General features: G+C 37.9%; 1 protein-coding gene across 1 annotated transcript; it reads right to left on the bottom strand.

The window, feature by feature from the left end:
• Nucleotides 1–1,623: 1,623 nt before the first annotated feature.
• On the bottom strand, nt 1,624–15,561 carry LOC146485999 (uncharacterized). The gene is made up of 7 exons (XM_085102743.1): nt 15,426–15,561; nt 14,101–14,179; nt 12,776–12,822; nt 10,206–10,723; nt 9,592–9,654; nt 7,430–7,611; nt 1,624–4,741 (listed from the first exon to the last, which is right to left on the bottom strand). Exons 1-7 carry the CDS (start codon nt 15,461–15,463, stop codon nt 4,196–4,198), a joined length of 1,473 nt encoding a protein of 490 aa, XP_084958869.1. The 5' UTR covers nt 15,464–15,561; the 3' UTR covers nt 1,624–4,195.
• Between the last annotated feature and the right edge of the window lie 832 nt (nt 15,562–16,393).

The following is a 16,393-nucleotide window of genomic DNA, read 5'->3' as shown; positions in this document are numbered from 1 at the left end:
GTGCCTGCCCGAAATGATTAAAAACCATGGAAAGTAATATTATGAACGTGGACCATAACCTATAGCAAGTACCAACAAACAATTGTTGTTTCGAAACGTTTTCATGTTGTGTTTATCAGAGTTTTAGCATCGGAATGCCGTGACAGAAAAGTTCAAATTTCACTAAAGTACTACTTGTAATTCGCGGCCTCAAAAATCTCCTTTTGTGTTGCCCATAGTTTTGAAAGCGGATTTTATAAGAAGAAATAATGCTCTTTCACGTGGTGTAAATCTTTATCCTCAACGCCATGTACCAGTTGATGATTTTAGCCTCGCAAATTTGTCAATTTGGCATCACGAGAAATCGCTTAAAAAATTGTAAATATTGAAAAATCTCCTAAATATTTAATTTTCACTTCAGATGAGTAAGATACCATTCATGATGTTCATAATTATGTACTTTATCAGACTGGATGTTTTTTGTTTGGAACAAAACTGGTTTGATTTTTAAAACAAGGTCTTCGCAACATGTGGTGTCAGACACCGAAAACCCGGTTCAGGAGCGGTGAATTCAAGATCATAGCCTCACATCAAAAATAATTATCGGATCGAAGTAAAACATGTATTTCTTGCAATAGTTTACCATGGGCTATGTTGTGAATTTTTTTGAGAATTTTGAATTTTTCGCTATTGCACACCTCTGGTTGATATTTACAGACATCCGCTCTTAAGTAGTGACAAAAAATAATAAGTGTATATTGAAGAAAAGATTTTCGCAATTATCTGCGCAACCAGGCTGTTGCGAAAAAACCTAAGTCTGGTTGCGTAGATAACTGCGAGAATCTTTCCTTCTATACAATCTTTTATTCGCAGTGCGTATACATGTTTCATATATAAATACCGGGGTATTAATATTTAGTTACACGAGGCTCAGCCTGTTCAATTCAAACTGGCACTCGGTGTGAAAAACGTTGAGTGTGCGAATGTGTGTGAGCATTAGATGTTGTATGTTATACCTCCGCTATTAATATTTAATTTAATTTATAATGGTAATTGAACTGAGTGGAGTACAATTTGGTCTGAAATCATACGCGTGATTTCAAACTCGAACGAGCGCGCAGCGCGAGTTTGATTTTAAATCACAAGTATGATTTCAGACCAAAATTGCACGACACAAAGTTCAATTACCACTTTATTACACCTATTTTGAAATCAGAGTTTTATTGTCAATATTAATATTCTATCTTTGCTACTTCATTTCCATTTTGATGGGCTAATTTAGAAAGGATGCGATTTGGAGCAAAAAATGGTGCAATTTGGGAATAAATCGCACTGTCACCAGAAAATGGGTGTAATAAAGTTTGTTACCACCGCTATCAATATTTAATTTAATTTAGATTATCTAACCCGGCTCCCTGGCATTTTTAGCTTCTTAGCTATTTCAGGGGGACGGTAACCTTTAATTAATTATAAATTTTTGCAAATTAGCTTTAAGTTTTGTTATGTACAATAAAGTGTTGTTGTTGTTGTCACTTGCAACCTGACCCCATGTCATAATGTGATGCGGATGGTGCCAAAACATTGGCAATGGTCCTCGCTTTGGATTAGTATCAACCAACCCTTAGAGATCGATCGATCGAAATCGCTAATCCCTTCACTCGGTGGACTTTGCCAACTCAAACCCCACATTGTGCCAAAGGGGTCAGGTGTAGACAGTATCCCACCCAACACTTTATTACTTTTAAATAGCCACCAAATAAAGACAAAAAGAGAAGGGAAGAGAAAATTGGCACAAGTTAGAAAATAATCAACTTTCAAACATTCTTTTTTTATTAATCCCGTTCATTACATCAGCGAGGAAAGCAAAAAAGTTCCTCTGTTATACTTTTTTTTTTTTAATTCGACAACTTAATTGCTTATAGTCTCCATTGCACTGGTCAAATACACTGAATGATTGGGTAGAATTTGGAACACAAGTGATATCAGCAATGATTCTTTTTCAATATGATGGTATAAATCCCCTGGTATAAATGATTGGTTTCATTTTATGTATAAAAACGAGTTACAAAACCACTCGACTCTCAAAATACAATCAATCAATAATTATTATTTAACCAAGTCTCTTCACTCTTAAACCTCAACCACCTACAGTCCCTTTAGGAATTATCTAAAGCCCTATTACTTGTATGATACTCTATGTTGCCTTCTAGCTCATTCAAGTGCATTTTTCAGATTTTAAGCAGAAAGAAACACCAACTCAATAAAATTTCCTTGAAAAAATACATGGGGATTTCATTTACTTGTCAATAAATTATGTAATTCGACTCTCAGTTTCCACCTGTTTTAGTTTCTTATTTATAAATATATGCAACTCTAATTATTTATGATTAATTGAAAATCTGATGGTATTAAAAATGAGTGAAAAATTCAGAGTCGCAAAATATCATCCATACAAAAACACAAAACAAATTGCTGCAAAAATCCCTCCCTTCTTGACTCAGATATGCACCCTTTATCGTAAATTCTTGTGTTCAGTGACAATGTATTCTGACATCCCCTCCCTCCATTCCATGTATGAGCTCCACCACCCCTCCCTACTACAATTGACACCATAGTAGGATGATTACCATTTCCAAGAAAAAATTACGAAATTTCAGCTGAAACAAAATGGATAATAAAAATTAATTTCCAAAAATTCCATTCCGAATTTTTGGCGTAACTCTTTTCCTGTTCAGAAAATTCCATACTATTTGCCATTTGTCCTGTTTTCAGTCTACTTTCAGCTAAAGTTGCGGGGTTATTATAAATGGGCCAATGTCATCGCTAAACTATTTTGTGAAAACCCTTACCATTACTCAATGGTGATCCCAACTTTTTTCTTTCAAAATGGTAAACACCCTACATGTAAATTTATGACCAGCTGACCATTGTAGCTGAACAGATGAGAGCTTGGAACAGAGCTGGAATATACTGTAGCACTTGCCTGTTGACCATGCAGGCAACAATCCTACTGTGCAAATTAAAATTTTATCTACTCACCCAGAGAGTTCAATATATTATTGTTCCCTTTGGATGAGCACTCTTAATTTACATCATAACTTGTTCTTTACTTTCAAAAACAAATTAATAATCAATAATTATGGCTACTATATTAATTCTATAAAGGCAGATTTTGACTATGACTTTGTTTTATGTGTCAAGTTGACGATAAGCTTATGATGTGAATTGTTTCATGTAAATCAAACTTACAACTTGTCGTGCACGTCACATAAAATGTAGGATTTTGAAACATGTTTTAAAATCCCATGACAATCGTAGGTGTAGGCAATGTTGAATGACAAGATATGTGTACGATTTTGTGGTGCTATTTACTATGCTGTACAAGGTGGTTCTAACTTTGAGTCTGTGGATAAAATCCTAAAGTGTGACCATTCAAATGAAACCTACTGAGCAGTACTTTCCTGTGGTGCTGTTTATTTTGCTGTAAAAGGTTTTCAGTCTGTCTATGAAATCCTAAAGTGTGACCATTTGAATGAAAGCTATTGAACAGTACTTTGCTGTGGGAATGGTTTTAAACCTGAGCAAGACGGTTCTAACTTTTGAGTGTGTGAATGAAATCTTTAAGTGAAATCTTTCAAATGAACGCTATGTTTATTGGCCAATTACTTTCCTTTTGTCTTGCTTTTTTGTGTTTCATGTCTGATACTTTACAATTAAAAACTAAATTTTACATCTTTTTTTTGAAGTAGGACACTTTCAAGAGTGAAATGGAAAATATCCATACACACCTAAAGGTCTTCAGAAATTCCAGGGGAAGGGGAGTTACAAACACCAGAAATGTATGAATTTTCCAGAGGGACGAGGGGATTTAAATTAAAACAAACAAAAAAACATCTGTGTGGGATTAGTATGGATATTTTCTGGAACAACAATTTCTACATTTTTCTCATGTTTTGCTGATGGTGATGTTTGACAGCATTCATTAGTTGCCAGCAATAAAATGTCTGACATCACCCCTTACTCTGCAACAGCGTCAGTAATTTGCAACTCACATACAACAGTTTGCCATTCCCTGCTCATTTCTGCACACAAGGCTTTTGTTTTTACCTCACCGTCAGGCAATTTCTGTCAACTTCAACAGAACATTTTGAGGGAACTTCTCTGGTCTCATTTCACATAATTTTGCTGCTTAAGAATGCCTCCACTTCTCTATTGATTACTCAATGGAACAAGTCTGATTATTTGGTGTGATGGTAGTATAAGTTGGTGTGGTTGATCCATCTTCCACGCTCTTCTGAGAACCCTCCGTGTTTATAGTATGCTGAAGCAATGCTGTGTGGTCTCCATTTGGCACCTCTCTTGAGCATGTTTTACCATTGCATTCGTGTCCATTGACCTCTTTTTGGGTTTCTCTTGATTTAGAGTGGTTTGCATTAGAGCTGTCACGAAACAGTGAATTGGCACTTCTTGTTGTATTACATTCACTTGTGGTCTCTGTACATTTGACATTTGGTGTTTTGACATCAGCAATGTCATCCATCACTTGATTCTGTTGCTGCTCTGACACTGAAGTATTTCCTGTGGTAGTGGAGCTAGGTTTTCGTTGCTGTTTTTCAAGCTCCCTGCATGGAAGGTGCTTTGTGAGGCATATTCTCTGATTAAAAGTTTTACTACAGGTATCACATTTGTATGGCTTGTAGGCTGAGTGAATGTAGCTGTGTTCTTGTAAATGGTGCTTGCGTTTAAATGCTTTTCCACAAATCTACAACAAACAGTTCCCAGTTATAATCTAGTAGCACAGATTGTGCAGTTCAAAAAAATATCCATACTCTTCCCACGGAACGTTTTTTGTTTTGCACCCCTGTCCCCCCCAGGAAATTCCAGTTTAGCTTCATACTTTGCCTCTAAAATTTTGACTTTTAAGACCCCCCTCCCCCTAGAAATTTCCTATGACCTTCCATGGGGTGGGTATGGATTTTTTCTGGAACTGTACATTAGACATTTGTTTGACATACACTGTAGTCAATGCCCAACTCAAGGAACAAATTGCATTTTGTAATCCCTTCCTGACAGAGATGAAAAGTGGGTACTAATTTTTGAGTCAGTGGATGAAATCCTAAAGTGTGACCATTCAAACAAAAGCTTTTGAGAAGTACTTTCAAGTAGTCCTGTTTATTAAAATGCATACAGTTGTTTAAATTTAAATTTTGAATCAGTAGAAGGAATCCTACTATGAGACCACCCAAATCAAAGCTACACACTTTCCTGTTAAACAGTAAAATCTAAATTCCTGTCAATGAATGATTTTCCAGTAATCAGAGACCCATCTATGTGCAAAGGATTTTGGGATCGCCAGGGGGCAAACATTGCTAGTTGCTAGAAAGAAATGTATGGCGTAAAGTTGTTTCTTTGTCAAAAGCAGTGGTTTTGGACAAACAGTAACGCATTTTCGCCGTGATTTTGTGAGAAGCGGGGGTGACTACTGTTTGTGCGTGGAAATTGTAAGTTTTTGTGTGGCTGATGCGATAAAATCTATCGATAAACACTCTTGCGTAAGGTTGATTGTGAAATCTACTGAATCTACATCAAGTTATTGTATTGAAAAAGTACAAACTTAGGCAGCTTAGGTGTAAATTTGAGGGGATTGACTCAATAAAGCTTTTCAGTTGTAATTATGTGTGTCGAGATTGTTTTCTTTTTAGTTCCGTATGTATGTTATAACTTCATGGCTGCTGAAATTTTACCCAAACAAAGGAGAGAAATTATTGTGCGAGGGGATGGAAATTACCGAGTTATTGCGCTGTGGAGCGTTGAAACCAGTGATAGTTAATACGGGGAAATCGCCCCTGGCCAGAGCAACGAGAATGCTAACTCAGGATAATTGTCTAATCATTCTGTGGCATAATCAAAACGCAGGAGGAAAATACTAACTAAAGCTCCCACTACACAAACCTTACAGTTACAGAGCGGATCGGCGAAGCGATATTAACAAAAACACAACCGTGACTAAAGAGGACTTAAGCCCTCAATTTAACGCATTGCATAGCTTTCAAACAATTAAGCTACAATGATAAAGAAAGGATCAAAAGACAGATAGCCGTGATAAGAAACACAACATCTTGCGACAACAGCAAAAGCAAATAGCCGGGCTCAGCAACACAAAAGCTGCAAGATACATACATGTACACCGTTCAAATCCTATCCTTATAGTGATAAAAACAGAGGCTATACTGTCACCGGATGCACTGAAATGGGCCATACCAAACCTGAACCAAATGGCACAAAGTACATAAGAACGGCGGTCGCTAAACAGAAACAACAAGGGTTCTAATAAACGATACGCATAACCCAGAAATTACCTTTGAGATCAAAATACAAAACATGCGACAGTGACCATCACGCGAATCCTACAAACCATAAATGGCATTTAATAAGAAGAAAATCAAGCTCTTAAAGAAAATTTACGGGGGACACCGCTCATTTCATAAATAAGAGGGTGTTCTCAAAAAGATATACCCGTGAGGGCAAAACTAAAACACGCACGTGAGCGCGAAGGCTTGTCAACCCTATATTTATACACCTCATATAGCACAGTGATCACCACCTGGCATAGGTTGTTTTATCGGCACACATACAATAACAACTGAAAGGGCTTTATTGAGTCAATCCCCTCAAATTAATACCTACGTTTGTATTATTTCGAGACTATTGGTCACCATTACTTGGTGTAGATTCAGTAGATTGCACAATCAACATTCCGCATTTATCGATAGATTTCATCCCAGTTATAACACAAAATCTTACAATTTCCACGCACCAACATTTGTCACCTCCGCTTCTCTCAAAATCACGGCGAAAATGCGTCATTTTTTGCCCGAAATCACTGTTTTTGACGAAGAAACAACTTTATGTCATACATTTCTTTCTGGCGACTTGCAATGTTTGCCCCCTGGCGATCCCAGAATCCTGTGCGCATAACATAGGTATCTGATTACTGGAAAATCATTCATTGAAAATGTTAAAACATTAAAATTTTGGGAAATTCGCACTTTGACCATGGGCTGTAGGAAACATGGGTTTCGACTAAATAAAGATTACATTTATCTCAAATAAAGTTGAATTACTCACACTGAAGTAGTCTTTTGTTTTTTCTGGTTGTTTCTTTTCTAGCCCTAACAACACACTGTTTCATTCAGAACTATCACCGTGTTAACCCCATGCCTGGGATTCGAATAGGACACGTGGTTATCAAGACTTAACAAATGCTGGTGATATAGTTCTGAATGAAATGGTGTGTTGTTAGGGCTAGAAAAGAAATGACCAGAAAAGACAAAAGAGTACTTCAGTGTGAGTAATTCAACTTTATTTGAGATAAATGTAATCTTTAATTAGTCAAAACCCATGTATCCTACAGCCCATGCTTTGACCTTCTGGGTTAAAATCATATTACCTGGCATGCATAAGGCCTATCACTAGAGTTGGTACCACTTTTCCTGTTCAATGCTTGTTCAGGCTTTGACTGGCTGGCCTTCTGTGGTGCATTCTGTGAATGCTGTCTTGTCACATGTTGTTTAAGACCACTGCTTTTCCTGAATGAGGATTCACACTGTGAACATTTAAAGGGCTTCTCATCTGAAACAACAAGTAGATAAAATTGAATCCTGGTAACTCAAAACTCTTAAATGAAACTTTTTCTATTGTATTGTTTGAGAAAATCCATACCTCACCCATGAAAGGTCACTGAAAGTTCTGAGGTGGAGGGTCCCGGGGGGTTCTCCCTATAATGGACTACAGTCAAACCTCTATTATCCAGACTTTTCGATTATCTGGACTTGCTTCTCTGGTCCCATTTTTTTCATGAATATTAATAAGATGTTATCTTGAAAAACTGAAGTGCCGAAAAGTTCATTAATCCTTCCAAATGTGTGTTTAAACTCTGGGTTTTAATCTGTTTTACTTTAAAAAGTACGAGCAGCACGAGATAAACAATGTATTTCAGAGCGCTTTGAATACACTAACACTTGAAACAGCAACTTTTTCATTTCTAAAATTACATCATGTAACATACAGGCTGTACCAGGGTCCGAAATTAACTTTTTTAGGCAGGCGCCAAGTGGCGACTGAAATTTTTTTTTCAGTCGCCATATGGAAAAATGTGGTCGCCAAAAAGCAGAAAAAAAAGTGTCAATAAAATTTTTGCTTCGCAGCGAAACACAAAGCATAATTTTTGGTTGCCAGATGGAAAATTCGCGTCTGTGTTTGAGGCCGCAATGGCGATTTATACACCTACCACTGAAAAACCACGACGAATGAATCGAATGCCCGCTATATACGCAGTTTCATAAGAATGCTAAATGTTTTAAGTCAACTTTATATCTTCTCTCGTCTCTACCGTAAATGATCTTTCCTTTCGCGTTCTGTCAAGACGATCGACGGATCGCCATGTTGTTCGCACCAGGCCACAACCATGCAGCATTTCTCGTTCAAAAAACAATGCGGCGAAGCTTCGCACTGCTCGAGCTGTGAAGCGTTGTGATAGATTTATATTAACAGGAAAATCGTTTTTATACTTCTATACTTCAAAAGCAGTGGAAAGGTAAAAAGTAAGTGACCAATTGGCGGGCGGCTTTGAATTTTATTTTTATCAATTTGGCTGAAAATCAAAGTTATTGTTTGTATAATGATCGTGGCATGAAATAGTTAATCGCCCGCTGGCGACTAGTTGTGAAATTCTGGTCGCCAGTGCAAAATTTTTAGTCGCATTGGCGACCAGGAAAGCGCAATTTCGGACCCTGTGTACACATATGCAATCCTGATCTCTTCACAATTAAATTCTGTTTTCTTTGTTTCCTTTGTTTACATTACTAGTGTCTCATTAATATTCATATTTTCGATTATCCGGACTATTTACTCCAGTCCCAACGAGTCCAGATAATCAAGGTTCGACTGTATATGGGGAGGCTCCACCCAAAAGGGGTACCTTTTTAAGGATGAAGGTATATAAAAGGGCAGGGATTTCATGAGCTGAAAAAAAGGTAAGGAAAACTGTTATTTAGGTAATTAAAAGGGCCTTTCAAAAATTAATATCTCAAACAGACCCAACAAAAAAAGATCAAGTGTTTCTACTGCAGTACATGAAAGGGGTACCATTTCCTATCGAAGGTCTATGAAAGGATTACCTTTCCTGTCAAAAATGGTATATAGAAGGGTAAGGGTTTGGAACTTGGGGTGGAGCCTTCCCATATAAACTATCATGAGTATCTCCCCACCAGGCTTTTAGCCAGAAATTGCAAGTTGGGCATCCAAGGAGCATGTTCCTTGTAAATTCTTTAAATGATTAGGTGAATTTTGAATGCATTTTCTGCAAGGGAGGGTGTCCATAGGACACCTGGATGCCCTTTTGGCTAAAACATTGCTACCCACCCCTTGGGGAAGGGATCTCAGAAGCCAGAGTCTGTTAAAGAAAGTATAAAGATTAATTCAAATTTCCCGAGGGGTGTGGGGTCCGATCCAAAAAACCTTCTGGGGAGGGGTAGTGATATTTCCTAGAACAAACATTCTGGACTCCAAGTGGGAGTGTTCAGGATTCCTTTCGGCCACAACCTAACTTACCTGTCATTTTGTCCTCATTCTGTGAACTTTGTGTGGCTTCTATTTTAATATTTATTTTGTCATCTGCAATCAAGAAAAGAAAAAGGTTGTACTAGTTGCACTATCAGTATTTATAATAACTTGTCCTTATAGATTATTCATGTCAAATAATTCTATTGTTCCTATCTTGCAAACCAGGCGAAATCTACATGCAACTGAGTACGGGGTACAGAAGCCACACAGAATGGCATCAAATATTTCTCCATATGGCCTGGCATAAAAAAATCAAGAGATATTTTACAGCGCCACCATTTTTTTTTTGTTTGACTTGATTGCCAGGAATATGACAAGGTCTTGGTAACAACACTAACTGAATTTTCACTTACATACACTCAGTGAACAGATGCCAACTGGCTTTTTATGAAACAGTTCACATCACCCTCCCATCCTGAATTTCTGCTACGTAAACCAATAAGGCATGTTACTACCAGGCCCCCCCCCCCTTAAAAAAAAAGGATGGGATGCTAAGTCAATGACCCCCATAATTATTTTTCTTGGTTTACCATGAAGACAGTACAGGGGGTATGTAGCTGTTGCCACACCCTAAAAAGGTCCTGCAAGGTTTTTCTTCTTACCTAAATGATGAACGGTTTTCATATGATTGATCAGTTGTTCCTTCTCCACAAACATAACAGCACACAAACGACACTGCCGCAGACCCACTAAATTTCCAACTTGGATCAATGGTGCTTCATTGACATAATCCTCCATGCTTTGTACTGTTTGCTTTGTCTTTCGTTTCCTTTTCTGAGCAACACTCTTAGCACTATCATTTTGTGAAGTGTCCTTGTTTGATTGCACAGGAATTTTCTTCCCAGACAGTCTAATTTGGTCAGGGTCTACCCAGTCTTGTTCTTCATAAGTAACCTTTTTTGACTTCAAACTTCTTATCCGAGCACTGATTCTCTCACGAGGGAGTACTGGTGAAACTTTACAGGAATCACCATGAGGCTCATCTGCTTCTTTAGTATTAAATTTCAGTTTCAAGTCACTACGGATTGCATCAGTTCTTTCATCAGCAGAAGAGTGGTTCACAGCATTACTTGAACCATTTACATTACGTCCACCAATACCAATGATATCTTGTTTTTTCCTGCAAAATACATTTTACAATAACTGTCAAAATTCTTTTGTGCTGATGGACTCACAACTATTTTCTAAAGGAGTGCAATCAGACAATCAAAATATGTGTAACACATGCACTTTCTCAAGAGAAATTGAAGCCAATTCTGTTTGTATTTTTTCCATGTTATTGTAAAAAACTAATCAGCTACAGTTTTCCATTGTCTACACTCTTATAGACAATAAAATGATTCCATAAAAATTAATGTTCAAAACTTAGCAGTGAAACCACTTGCCTACAGCTCCTGGTTCCACTTAACTTTTTAACATTTTATAGCATCATTTTATGATCTATTTAACATTATTAAAAACTGAATCATTGTATAATGCAATTCGAGGGATTTGATTGGCTTAGCGGCCATGGTATATGAGCAATTATACCATGGCCGAGAAATGGCGACCATTAAATTGTCTTCTGGTTGTTCTTGCACAGCGAAATCAGTAAGATCTAGCAATGTTTCTTGATTGTTTTTAATAAAACAATTATTCCACTTGCGCTTGTTGGATATGAGATGATTATAGCCAACTCGGCGCTACGCGCCTCGTTGGCTATCTATCATCTCATATCCAACGCGCGCTCGTGGAATAATTGTTAAATAGATTATGAGCTCGAGATTTCTATCACGCATAGAAATTGAGAGCGAATAATCTAATTGTTTTAATATAAATCTACTACTCGCTCAAAACTAAACAACTAAATTATCTATATCCTCATCGCGAACACTTCGAAAACGCGACAAAGCGGCCGCCATTTTGTTGAAAACCGCTACTCACCATCTATCACAGAATAGATAGCGAGTAGCATAGCCAATCAGAGAACACCATTCGTGATAGAACACTAGTAGATTTATACTAAAAGAGTATCCACCATAGAAAACTGCTGTTGATTTGTTAAGTGGAACCCTGATATAACAAACCCCTTTGAAAAATTCCAGGACAGTGCCTCCCACTGCTACTAAGCATTATGTTCTGCGCATTCCAGAATGGTCAAGCTAACTCTGATTTTTTTAGGATTCAAAGGTATTTTTGCTCAGTTTATGACAATGTGGGAAAAGAAGATCTTAGCAAGGGCTATTGGGATCCAAAAGGGAATTGGGCGATTCCAGAAAATTTCTGAAGGGGAGGGGGGTTCACGATTATGGAATGCTGAGGGCATGGGGGGAAACATGTATTTACGATTGGATATCCGAAGGCACTGGTGAATTCCACAGGTGGGATTTCTGGACTAGAAAGTGTAGAGTGAGTTCCTTGAAAACGCTATTGTAGTGGACTTTTGTAGTTCGTAAATAAAATTATCCACGAACATATAACCGTGGAAGCAGAAGACAAGCATCGATAGATCATGATACATTTCATGTACACTACATGAGGCATATGGGTTGAGAACACTTTTCGTGCACACTACATGACGTATAAAAGGACGTGACAAGACTCGACGGTATATTTGACCGCTGAAAGATTTTAGGTCTGAATTTGAGCTATTCTGCTTGGTAAACGTCAAAACAGCACAAGAAAACAAAGAGGAGTAAAACTGCCGTAAATGGTGTTTATTATTATTATAGCCAAATTCGGACTTAATAGAAGTTTTCACAGCCTGGCCACTAGCGGTAGGTTTTTCTTGTCGCTCAAGAGTAAAGCTTGTCACCCAGGGCCGCTAGATCACAGCCCTGAGGAGGCATAAATTCATGTTCGTTTGTTCATATAGGCCTTGCTAAAGTCGAAAATGTACTTCCCAGAAAAACCGGAACTTCTGAAGGGGAGGGGGGGTTCACGATTTTGGAATTCTGAGGGCATGGGGGGTAAAGCATTTTGGAATTTCCGAAGGCAAGGGGGAGGGGGGGGTTAAAACATGGAAGCCATCCGTTGTTGGGTATGGATATTTCCTGGAATTGCCCATTGGAGATAACCACGCATTTTTCATTGAATATTAAGCTTTAATTTGGAAAAAATTCCATAGTAAAAATACATCCTTATGTATTTTTGTTGCTTAATTATCTCTGAAAAACACATTTTTATTTCTCACCTCTTGTTTCCAGGCACACCTGGTTGGGTATCAAAACCCTCATCACTCTGAAAATCGATCACAAGATGGGAGTCATGGGGCAATTGCTTTTAATACAAATTATACATCCTTCCTCAGTTTAATTACTGTGGCTGAGTTTAGCACTGACCAGAACAAGTTCAAAAGAATCGATGAATCTATAACAAGTAACTTGCAAAGAGCCAGAACTGATTCACCAAGCTGTGAAACAGAAGAATTCAGGAATTGCTACCGGGGTTCAAATAGCATCCAGCTGTTGGTGTCAGCTGTCATTTTCACAACACTTGTAGCAGGTTTTTGCCCAAAGAAGGCCGAAAAAGAGCCACAAAACATGTCTGAGATTTCTGAAAACAGTATACTACATGTAACTGTAAATATTTGAGGTAAACTATCTTAAAACAGCTGGCCAGTAAATAACCTGAAGCAAACAAGCCTACAAAATCAGCCTAAGGGCTTTAATTTTATTTTGAACCCTGTTCTATTTGTCAAGTGAAGAAATGAGCTTTTACCAAGCACAATTCTAGAATAATAACATTCAATAAAATTATATATGGACATAATTTCTTTGAAATTATTTCAGTGCAAATTCACAGTCAAGCATGTATAAGTTACATGCACTTTACGCATTTCAAAGAAGCACTCAAGCATTTACTAAAAAAGACTTCTATTCAAATGGCATCTTACGATCGAAAATCCCTCTTTGCTAAAATTAACGCTTTCATAAACTTTCCAAATTCCTCTCTTTAAACCATCGAATAGCCCTTTGGTCATCCTCGGAGAATGATTTTTTTGCTTTAAACTCCTGAACTTGGACCCCCTATGCTTATTTGTCCATTACTCCCCAAGAATGCTGCATCATTAGTACCCATTTATTCTGTTTGGGCATTTATTTGATGTTCTGTCAGCATTAGTCATTTATTTGATGCATGCCCTCTTCAGGCAAAGTCGAGATTTCATTCAATGTAAGTAATTAAACTGTATATTTCAACTGCACTTGTTTTTACGCGCAAGGATGCCTCCTCTGCTTTTGGTCTTAAGGCAAAAATAAAGCTATATTCTCTGACAAACATGACTGTTTAAAACTATGACACCTGTGCAAGGTGTCAAGTGTTATGGATGAGAAATGACCTTTTCACACAGAAACAGGAATGCCTGTTGTTCACGTGGCACCTTGTTGTATCTGTATGTACACAAGGCTGGTGAAAGTTTTTGAAGATCTTGTTGAAAGATAGAAATAAAACAGCACAGAAAATACAAAATTGTAGTGCAAAAGTTTTGCAGGACTAAACTTATTATCAAATACTCACAGTAACAGTTTCCAGCTCTTCAGGAAGTTTCACGTCACAGTGTTCTGACAGCTTCTTAATAATATTTTGAAGCTTAAGCCTGAAATTCAATATAGGTCATGGTACTTTACTCTACAGCTGAGCACATGAGGTCCTTTTATAACAACAAAGTAAACAACATGAACACAAAAACAGATTTCTGGAGTGTTTTTCATTCAGCTTCCAATCAAACAAGAAGAAAAGACAAAGGAAAAAAACACAAAATAACTACCATTAAGGCGAGCAGTTTATTCGTCTTATGTCTGATAGCTTTTCTTTCCCAAACCAATGAACATTCCAGAAATAACTCTACTGTTCATAGTTTTCTTACTTGCACTAAATTCAAGTGTTAAAAATTCCTAACAGAGATAAGCGTGTGTATAGGTCCTGCTGTTCAAATAACGCATGGGATATTCTCCTGTTTTTGGCTCATCTTTGGGGTACAAGATAGGGTTTTACCATTTGTTTAACCCTAGATCCAAAAGGGTTTTTTTAAGATGGGGAGAGGATATAAAATGCCACCAAAATTTTTTTAGGTATAACCATTTTTTTTCCAGCTGTTTTTAACATCAACTAACCTCCAAGGGGAGGGGAGGGGGGAGGAGAAGGGGGCAGAAGTGGGACATTCACTGTCAACTCTTAACCAGAATTTACTTGAAAATGGAACAAAATAAAACACAGCTGGCCATCAATTTAGCATCCGGTTAAGCAAATAAATAAAAACAAAACTACAGATGCCCTGCATCTGTATTCTCCCTCCCCCTTCGGATTAACATTGACAGGTGAATTATAAATTACTTCACTACCTAAATCTTCTCTGACAGTCACTCATATGTAATTTAAATACATGTTCGATTTATTTCTGTATGAATACTGCACGCCTTGCTTCTTGTCACGTTCTGCAATTAACGTTCCATCTGAATAAATATCTGAGTTGAAATGAAGGCAACAAGCTTCGTCCTTCCACCCCTTACAGCACACGATGGCTCCACAGAGGTCTAGCTGTCATAAAACGTAACCAGCTATCAACGTGATTTTGGTGTGAAATATGGTGTCACATTTACAGCACATGCTAAATTGCTATATTCGCTTCAATGCGCAAGATGGCGCTGTATTTTTGTTTACAATCGAAACAGAAAAGGAGTAGCTCAGCTTGCAAAAATTGTTAAATTCTGCAGAAAATGGTTAAGGTCAATGCCTTGACTACAAGACTTGGGATAAAATATCTTTAAGAACACAATTCATTGGGAAAGGGTTCAAATAAAACGAATGCAACTCCACAGCAATTACAAGCGATATAAACGTACCCGCGTTGATCAGTGGAGCTTTCAGTAGTATCTTCCATCGCCTGGCAAACAAAATGTTCATGGAACCTTAAAAAATTCAATATAACACAATGAAAACAGTGAAGACAGTCATTCACGCTTCAGTCTTCAGTGAGATACGTTCCCAGACTTCATATCGAGCTGCAAAAGCCCTTTTTGTCGCCCCAGTCTACGAGCCGAGATGCCCGCTCGCATGTTTTCAGGGATATAAGGGAAAACTTACATTATAGGGATAACCTGTTTTTAAAAACTATAGTTTTGAGGATAATTAAAAACTTGGTGGTGTGAGATATTTTAGGGATAAGGGAGTTAACTGTCCTCAAAATTATAGGGATAAATAGGTTCATTGAATAACCCAACACCCTCTACCCGAGGCGTCTGTTTTTGTTTTAGCTCGATTATCCCCTCCCCTGAGAAAAAAACAAGACTGGTGAAAGCCTGAACCAGCAATCAACGAGCGACCAACATGAGGAGGCGGCGTGGCGCAGCGGTTAGGGTGCCGGACTTGAAGCCCCCTCCTAGGCCCCGCTTGTAAATAGTCAGCCGGGTTTGCCTCCTGGTAGTTGGGATCTTTAACCTCAGTGTTATGCCGTTTAATTTGATTGTTTGTTTCCCCGTTATTTCTGAGTAGAGTGCCTGTAAATTAGCTTGGTAGCTAAGTGCATTTCCACTATAAAACAAAGCATTTGACATTTTTACCATTTTTGAGAAGAAATCGGTACTAAAATTGAGCTTGTTCGCAGGTAAATGGAAGTCTACATACACTTGAGCAAACTTCCCCGTTATAGAAACAAATCATGCCCTAGATAAATTAAGTCTGACAAAAATGTTTATTTCCTGCATCGGAGATGCACCAGGTCGGCCCTCGTGACTTTCCGGTGTCGCTTCCTCTGCATCGGGCCATATCCATGACTCGAGTGCTCATGTTTTATTTTCAGTGCCCTGTGATA

This window comes from Pavona decussata, unplaced genomic scaffold (assembly GCF_977016875.1).
Source record: "Pavona decussata unplaced genomic scaffold, jaPavDecu1.1 SCAFFOLD_23, whole genome shotgun sequence".
In the NCBI taxonomy this organism is placed as follows: Eukaryota; Metazoa; Cnidaria; class Anthozoa; order Scleractinia; family Agariciidae; genus Pavona; species Pavona decussata.
Note: the sequence above shows the minus strand (reverse complement) of the source record. Positions and strands in the feature narration are given on the sequence as shown.